Source organism: Poecilia reticulata, linkage group LG23, assembly GCF_000633615.1.
Source record: "Poecilia reticulata strain Guanapo linkage group LG23, Guppy_female_1.0+MT, whole genome shotgun sequence".
Taxonomy (NCBI): domain Eukaryota; kingdom Metazoa; phylum Chordata; class Actinopteri; order Cyprinodontiformes; family Poeciliidae; genus Poecilia; species Poecilia reticulata.
In genome coordinates, this window is record NC_024353.1 from 4,177,803 (window position 1) to 4,186,519 (window position 8,717).

Below are 8,717 nucleotides of genomic sequence, written 5' to 3' on the forward strand. Positions count from 1 at the left end.
CATCTTTTCTTTTTTCTCTTTCTTTCTTGCCATATCACACTTCAAAGCGGCTTGAGGTTCCCCATACGGAATAAGTACACTTAAACAGGACTTCCCCTCTGCGAAAGAAGATGGAAATAGCGCGACTTTTATCACAGGAGTTCCGGTTTCTCCGAGGTGCCGCATACGTCGTTAGAAGGAGAACAGGAGTTTCGTTTCTGGGACGTTGCTGGATTTTAGGTTGTGGGCTGACACTCTGCATCTTGTCTTCCAGCTCGCACGGAGCTATCATCATCATGATGATGATGATGATGATGATGATGAGTCTCCTGCTGGCATCAAACCTACAACCTTCCAGTCGCAACACGGTGTCTCCAGCCAATAGACACCGAGTCCTCCCACACTGAGTCCTCCCTCTAAAACAACCTGTTTCCACATTCACACTATATGGATAAAAGAACATTTCACCAGCGCGTGAATTCATCGTGCAACTTCATAACTTTTATATGGATGACGACAGGTTGAGCCTACACGATTAGTGTCATGACTTTATTCACCTTTAAAAGCCGCCAGTTTATATGTTCCGAGGCTTTTCGTCCCTTTTGACACGTCTTTACTACGATTTAAGGCACTTAAAAGAGTTTAAGCCTAAATCTCGCCGGCTCTCATGGGACTCAGGCATTCGTCGCGGTGTTTGCTGCTACGGCGGAAGATGGCGGAGGCGGACAGCTCGGAGGTAGGGGACCTTGTGGTGTCCTGTACCCGGTTTCTCTCAGATTGCTCTTTTTTTAAAAAAAAAAAATATATATATATATATATATACATGTAGTCACAACGTTTTCAGAATGATGTGCATTTTTAGTTTCGGCATTCAGTAATGTACGGCTGCCTCACTGACTCTGGGGTGATTGTTTTTTCAGTGTCCTGCAGATGTTGGCTGAGTCTGCAAGTATATCCGTAGACTCGCGTTAATAGCAACGGTGGTGAGCGATGTAGAGTGCAGAGAACCTCGTTGCTTTTAGGCGATGATCCGGGTGCGTGTCCGCTGTCCTTGGTGCTGAAACGGAACCTGCGTCTTTAACCGGCTTGTCCTAGAATCAGATCGCAGCCATTGCATTTCTAGCACTTTCATACACGAGATATCGCTAGAAAAAATATATATATATGTATATATATTTTACATGCGTTTTTAAAAGAGGGCTTGATGTGCACAACACTGTCTACATTTAGCACAAGTGGGACAAAATAATAGTATATAAGGAGTCGAAACTGTGTACAATGAAATAATGCTATAAAATTGATGTGGCCACATATACTTGTGCTAAAAATGACATTTTTTTTTATCTCGGACTTCCCAGCTTGTATTCTGTTTCATTCATCCCTCATATCGACTTTTTTTTATCTCCCCCTGCAGTACAGTACCAAATGTTTCCAGAAATAAACGAGAAATATATTTTACATAGCAGTTAAAAAAAATGAAAAGAAAAGAATCATCAGTGGACAATAATGATGGGCAACCTCAAACACAACAATCTACCGGGTACAGCTGCGCAAGCAAGATTATTTTAGCGTTTTGTCCTTTTTTTGTTCCCTTTCGCTTTTGTCCTTGAACTCTGTCAGGTGGGAAATCCCAATCCACAGCAGCTTCAGGATCTTCTACTATTCTGAACACATATTGAAAACTATCTTTTGCCACTTTCAGTACATTTAGTGTTTTACTTTGAGAGACTTCCATATGCTGAGTTTATCTTAGTATAATGCAATATAAATATGTATACCATGCAATATACTTTTATACAGAAACAGTCACAGTTACAGGAATATTTGTGAAAACACTTTATTTTACCCACCAGAATCGGTAAAATAAAGGAATAATAAATAAAAAAAAGTCAGTTAAAATATTTGCCAGTGATGCAGGGAAAAAAAATCCTCTAAGATAGCCACCCCTGCTACAATTCATGGTGCTGAGTTTCCTTCAGAGTCTTCATTATTTACAGAACCTCTCTGCTCACGCTCATAATGCTCCTGCAGCTGCTGTCCCCTTGATTTATCTAACATCTAAATTCTGACAGAAACCTAACCGAGCTCATTTCATTCCATTTCTTCGCTCACAGCGGCAGCAGCCTGTCAGGTCCCCGCATTCCCAGTCCGCACAGCCCTCCCCTCTGCCGAAACCAGTGCCTACAACCCATCATGTGCCCTGCATTCCTCACACGCCTCATGTAGCAGCGCTCGCCACCTGTCCTGGACGAGGCAAGATTGCCAAGTTCGTAAGCCCGGAGGAAATGACATCAAGGGACTACTACTTTGACTCCTACGCCCACTTTGGCATCCACGAGGTACGCAGACCAGGCCGACAGCAGGAAGCACGGTGTGATTAGAGCAGAAGAATGACACCAGATGCTTCCTGTTAAACTTTGCCAACGAGTTTCATCCCTTGGAATCTGACTCTCTGACAGTGGGATATGTCACAAAGAAAAATAATTATTATTTTACTGCTTTCATGAAGACAGGCTTCACTTCATGCCCTCCACAGAGACATGCAAAAAGTTTTCATTCTCTTGGACACTTTCCACATTGTGTGTTTGACTGTACAAGTGAAAAAAATGTTTATTTCACTGGGACAAACATGAAGCAGGGCACAATTGCAAAGTGGAGGGAAAGTGAAACATAAATCTGAAAAGTGGGCAAAACTAACGTTACCTTAAAACAATCGTCCCCATCTGGAAGCAAGGCGGTGGCAGCGTCATTCTGTGGGAATGCGACGAATGCCCCCTGCGAGAGTATAGATACTCTGTGTCTAGAAAACAAACAACTGCATTTTGTCTGCAGAAAACCTTAAGTTTGGCAGTTACCAAAGTTCAAACCTAAACGAGCGCTTTTATGACTTCTGTAAGCAGAAAATCAAACACCAACTCCCTGATTCGCCTGTAAAAATGCACTTCATGATCTCACAATCCAAAACGTTACCTTAAATCCGACAGAAATATGCAACAGCGCACCTGTCCATCTACCAGCTCCCGAGGTATATGCATCAGCAGTGACACGATGAGGAATATTGGAGGGCCGTTGAAATATCTGTCTTGATGGAGCGTGTCTCGGTTCACAAAAAGAAAGGGCTTTTTCATTATTAACTAGCACGAAAGACCCCCAGAGGCTGCATAATAGTCCATTATCAGCACTCCATAAGTGAAAACTATCTTTGCCTGTCTCTCACAATAATCTGCAGTGCACTACAGGGGAAGTAGCCTGACTAATGACCTTGATGTGTGAGGGAAATATGGTGAGAAAGTTTGGGGACGTATAGACCCCCGCCCTCCATTTTTCTTTTTTTTTTCTTTTTTTTTTTAAATAGTGTCCTTATTTAGCATGTGGGTCAGCTTTTGTGTGTGCTTGCAGACAAAGAGTGTGTCCTGATTAAAGAGTTCAAAGCAAGATAGGGAAGAAAGTGGGATCTGTGAATGAGCTTAGGGAGATAGACATCAGGCAGTCCCCAAAGGCTCTGTGTTGTACTCCTGTCTATTTCAAGACGCCCTGACTGCCACCAAGGCTTCTGGCCTGGATTCTGTTTGTCTATCTCCACACACACAAGCAAATAATGTGCTTACAAGAAACTTGCGTCTGGTTTTGTAAGAATCAAGCTATTCCTTGAAGCGTGTCGTTGGTTCGGTGTTGTAAAGGCTGTTTGGGCGGTCAACATATGTTACTGTTAATATCATCATCTCCAACACAGGAGATGCTGAAGGACGAGGTGCGGACGCTGACCTACCGCAACGCCATGTACCACAACAAGCATGTGTTCAAGGATAAGATCGTCCTGGATGTTGGCAGCGGCACAGGGATCCTCTCCATGTTTGCAGCCAACGCCGGTGCCAAACACGTGTACGGGGTGAGGCGAATAGATCCACCTTACAGTCCACAAACAGATGCCGCAATCCAACACTTGCCGCGTTTTTGGTGAATCCCAACGAGGAAGCACGAAACTCAAACAGCTTCGGAAACTGTTATTGGCCACGATTCAAAGATCAGTCGTCCACATTTCCGTATAGACCCACATACTGTGTTAAATTAGAAGGATACACAATATCGTATAAAAAACAGGTTATACTAGAATATTGTATACATTGTATCTGTTCAATTGCAGCTATTTAAATTAAGATTTTCAATCAGATTGATTTGTATAGCACACGTCAGCAACAAGGCAGTTCAAAGTGCTGTACATCATAAAAACAGAAAAATATAAAGTTATAAAACATATATATATATTCTTTTTTCATATGAAAAAAGGTGACACTGATTGAATGTTGGCCACCAAAATTGTGCAGTGATTTTCAATGTGATTTCCAAAAGCTTGGTTTTGTAACTTAACCAAGTTTTAAGCATTTCTACAATTTAATCGCTGACCTGTCTGCTGTGTTTCTTGGCCTCTATGACGCTTTAAGCTCACAAAGTACCGACAGGGAGACGTTACTTAGTAATCATGTAACTTCTGAAGGAAATTGACGGTGCTGAATTTGATTTTGGGTTGTCCAGAGTAAAAGGTCATGTTGGAAGCCCATTTAATTCTGTAATATGACAAAATGGGTAAAAGGCAGCGATATTTCTGAGAGACACTCTAGACGTATCTGCTAAAACTGCAAAAATCTATTGGAAACTATTGAGAGAAAATAAACTTAATATCACAACATCAATGTAAGAGTTTGTTTTCCTATGAGCTGCTTTGCCGTTTTGTGAGTGAATCTTTCCCAATGCGAAGCACCGACTAAATGATCGCAGATGTTTATTACAGAGGGATTCTATCCGAGGCAGACGGTTAGGTACATTTTGTCAGCTTTGATTTATCAACTTCATTACACTTAACGATGGTTACGTCTTGTAGCAGACAGAATATTAGTTTTTAGATGGATTAGAGGAGTTTGATTAAATTCTGCCTTTCGGTATTACCGCATGTAAAAGCGTCACTGTGCTGCTCCGACGTGACGAAATGTGGCGTCCTTCCAGGTGTTGCTATGGATGGATGCTGCCCAAATAAGAAGCAAGAGCCATTCATTTAAATGACAAAATATTAATGCATCTTAGCTCACTTCAAAACAAATCTATGGGGAATTGCTCAGTTGAACCTTTTTACACGTCTTCTCCAGATTCAGTGTATTTTCTAGAAGTTGTAAGAGTCAAACACAGTGAAGTAGAGGGAAATCTATGTATCCACTTCAATAGATGTCTACTTTTCTTTAACTAAAAATTATATTGAGATTCCTAAATGAAATCCACTGCAACCAATTTGTCGGAAGTGATCTGGTAGACAAAAATGTGTCTAAATTGGTTTGAAAATGCACAACTTTCTTCATCTGTGTACCAATTTGTACTTTATCAACCACTTCGAATTGGAATAAATAAACCAGAAGTTTGCGGATGCAATGTCTGCCGAATGCGACGGAGCTGGAGGGGGCTCTGCAGAGAGCTCGGCGCCTCCCACTTGTGTGTGCATGTCTCATTAAAACCATATACCCACGCGTTGTGTAAACACTTCAAGAAACATTTGACAGCTTCCAGAACAGACTGTTGTTTTATGCCCGGTGTGTGATCTCGCACTTGTTCCTGCAGATCGAATGCTCAAGCATATCTGAATATTCAGAGAAGATTATCAAGTCCAATCACCTACACAACGGTGAGTCAAAGGTGATTTTCCATTTTCCAGTGCTTAGATATCCATCTGTTTGGGCCGCGGGACTGTGCAATGGCATTGGGGGGGTTAGAAGGAGCGTGGAAAATCGTTTGCATATTTCCATCACTGCGGTCACGCTCGACAGTGTTAGTCACCGTTCTTGATGGCTAACTGGCAGTTTGTTTCCGTTGACAGACAATCACGGTCTTTGGCATCAATCTTGGCTCCCTCAGAGGGGTTTATTTCCTTTCTTAGCCCACCCTGTGGAACGCAGATGGTGGACCGGCAGGAGAAAGTGCAGTTTTGCACCTGAAATATTAAGCAAAATCCAGTTAACGCCGTTTAACTGTGACATGTCAACTACTTTGCATGTGAGATAAGGATATCATTTTTTTTTTCAAATTCTGAGGAAAAACAGTACCAACTCCTCTACTGCTTAGACTTAATAGCTATTTTATTACATAACAAAAATTGCCACAATATATATGGTTTTATAAATATGTAACGCAGGAATCAAAGGCATGAGAAAACAAAGACATTAAAACCATTTTACCCCAGGCTACAAACCCAGCACGAATCTCTCTTAATGTGCATTACGGGAAGGAAGAAAACGTGGAAGTAATTTGTCTCCTGCTGCCTTGTTTCTGTTCACGGTGCAGTCATTACCATCTTCAAGGGCAAGGTGGAGGAGGTGGAGCTCCCCGTGGAGAAGGTGGACATCATCGTCTCCGAGTGGATGGGTTACTGTCTCTTCTACGAGTCCATGCTCAACACCGTCATCTTCGCCAGGGACAAGTGGCTGGTACGACCGCAATCGCGGCGCTGCTTGGCGCGAGGCTTTGCACGTTTCGCCCGCGCGAGCGGACAAGCGAGGCCGCTGACGCATAGAGACACGAGACGGTGATGAAGTAGAGAGGGGCTTTAACCGTGTGGCGTGCGCGTCCAGGTGCCGAGGGTTATGCGTGAGTGGTTTTGTTGCCGGGCCTCGGTTAACGGCTGGAGGCCTTTAAAGCCGGCACACGTGATCCTAGATTACATGCCAGGTGTGCGAACAATGAGAATGATGGATGGGCTTTCGTGTTTGTTCTCCGGATGCCTGAAGTCTGTCTTTTGTGCAGAAGCCCGGAGGCCTGATGTTCCCGGACCGAGCAGCCCTCTACGTGGTGGCCATTGAAGACAGGCAGTATAAGGATTTCAAGATTCATTGTAAGTAATTATTTTAGGATTTGCCGCCGTCTGATGGCCATGTGGTTAATTCTCCCCCGTTGCTTTGAGGGAATCGTCGTCGCTTTAGAACTCCGAGACTCGATAAAGGGGAAAAAAAAAACAAAAAAACATCGGTCTCTTGGAGCCTAACTCGAGCTTAATCTATGTCAATATTACTTGCATGTTCTCAGGGGTGAAAGTAAGGGGGTACGGCAGGGTGCTGGTACCCCTAAAAGATTTAGCGGGGGCACGCAGTACCTGCAAGAGAGGGGAGCGGCTGTCTGATGTAAAAAAAAAATAATTAATGGGTTCACTGTGTAGCCGTGACTGCACCCACTAATCAGCGCCGGCTGATTGGTTTTTGAAGAAAAATTTAAAACACAACTCAATCGGTTAATAACTTTTTTTCCCCTCATTTCATATCGTTTCTGAACTGTTCGTGCTTTGCTAGAGCAGCGGTGCAACACGTCGATAGCGGAAGGTTTTGAGTCGATCTCGGCATTAGGTGACAAACTGAACGCCGCCAGGACGCTGAGAGCAGCACGTCCTCTTCTGGGTCCTTATCAAAACGTTCGTAACTTTATTAAAGAACAACAACAAATAAAATCAACAAAACGTGCTCAAATTAATGATCCAACAGAAATAATCATCTCAGTATTTATTGTGTCAACAAGGTGTTGCGCAATTCTGTGTGTTTCGGTTGCATTATCAAAATAACACGCAGAGCTGGAGTTTAAAATGAACTAATCAACCACAGTTGTGTTCAGGGAGCATTTATTAATAATCGCAAAATAAATAATAAAGCCTGCAAACCGTAATATCGTGACGGACTGAATGTTATGTTTTTAAAGTAATCTCTGGTCGGCATGTGGAGCGCAGGAGGTTGCCATGGCAACGGGTGTGCTTAAAGACACAGAGACGGAGTAAGGGTGTGAACGCATCTATAAAGGTGCGAGTGGTTTAGAGTTTGTAACACTTGGGTTACAAAGTGTGTGTGCATGGTTGTTTGTCCTGTGTGTCTCTGTGTTGCCCTGCGACAGACTGGCGACCTGTCCAGGGTGAACCCCGCCTCTCGCCCGGAACGTTAGCTGGAGATGGGCACCAGCAACCCTCCCGACCCCACTGAGGGACAAGGGTGAAAGAAAATGGATGGATGGATGGATGGAACACTTGGGTTGTGTTTAAGGGAGGAGAGGAGGCGGTAGACTCGACTGGACGGTACTGCGGGGTACCTGTCTGTCTGCCTGACTACACGATTACGACTGTTACAAGTTGATCACCTGTTCAGGTTGTTTTACCTTCGTCTTGGTGCATCACAGCCGCTGTAGTTTCTGAACGTCCAATAAATGACAAACTTGGACTAATTACCTCGTTCTTTGTGAGTAAGTAATTTACAACAAACATCAAACACGGTAAACATGTTTCATTAAGTATTTAACAAACAAATGGCTTCTACCGAGATAATTATGTGAAATTAAATTGTCTAATAAAAATAATAGTTTGGTGCTGTTGGGCTCAGAGTCTGAGAGGCTTTTCCTTTATCAAAAAAAATAAAATTGCCTCTTATTCAGTGGAAACATTGATATTGATGAGACTTTCTCCAAAATAATAACCTTTTTCAACCTTTATAGCTCCACTGTTGAAAATGAGAAGCTAACATTCACAAATAACTGAAATAAAATCCAGTCCAACATCTGGTTTGAGGTGATTCCTCTGGAACCTGTTGGAGAAAAATATCCCAACTTCTGAAGATGAGCTTTAACTTAACAGAACTCTGTGGTTCCTCCTATCAGTATGAGAGTCAGGGTGAGGAGGCATCATGTTAGGAAGAGAAGTGGAAGCTGCAGGATCTTCAGAACAAACAGGT

The 8,717-nt window shown here is 42.9% G+C and overlaps 1 protein-coding gene across 2 annotated transcripts in view; it reads left to right on the forward strand.

Annotated features, from left to right (window-relative positions):
• Window positions 1-8,717, forward strand: part of prmt8b (protein arginine methyltransferase 8b) — an 18,168-nt gene continuing 9,451 nt past the window's right edge. The window contains exons 1-6 of one of the 2 annotated variants that reach the window (XM_017302751.1): window positions 1-715; window positions 2,094-2,318; window positions 3,713-3,868; window positions 5,584-5,647; window positions 6,304-6,446; window positions 6,766-6,850. In XM_017302751.1, coding sequence (XP_017158240.1) covers window positions 647-715; window positions 2,094-2,318; window positions 3,713-3,868; window positions 5,584-5,647; window positions 6,304-6,446; window positions 6,766-6,850 — 742 coding nt within the window. In that variant the 5' untranslated portion in view covers window positions 1-646. Of the gene's footprint in view, window positions 716-2,093; window positions 2,319-3,712; window positions 3,869-5,583; window positions 5,648-6,303; window positions 6,447-6,762; window positions 6,851-8,717 lie in introns of both variants that reach the window. The other variant, XM_008400627.2, reaches the window with a different exon arrangement.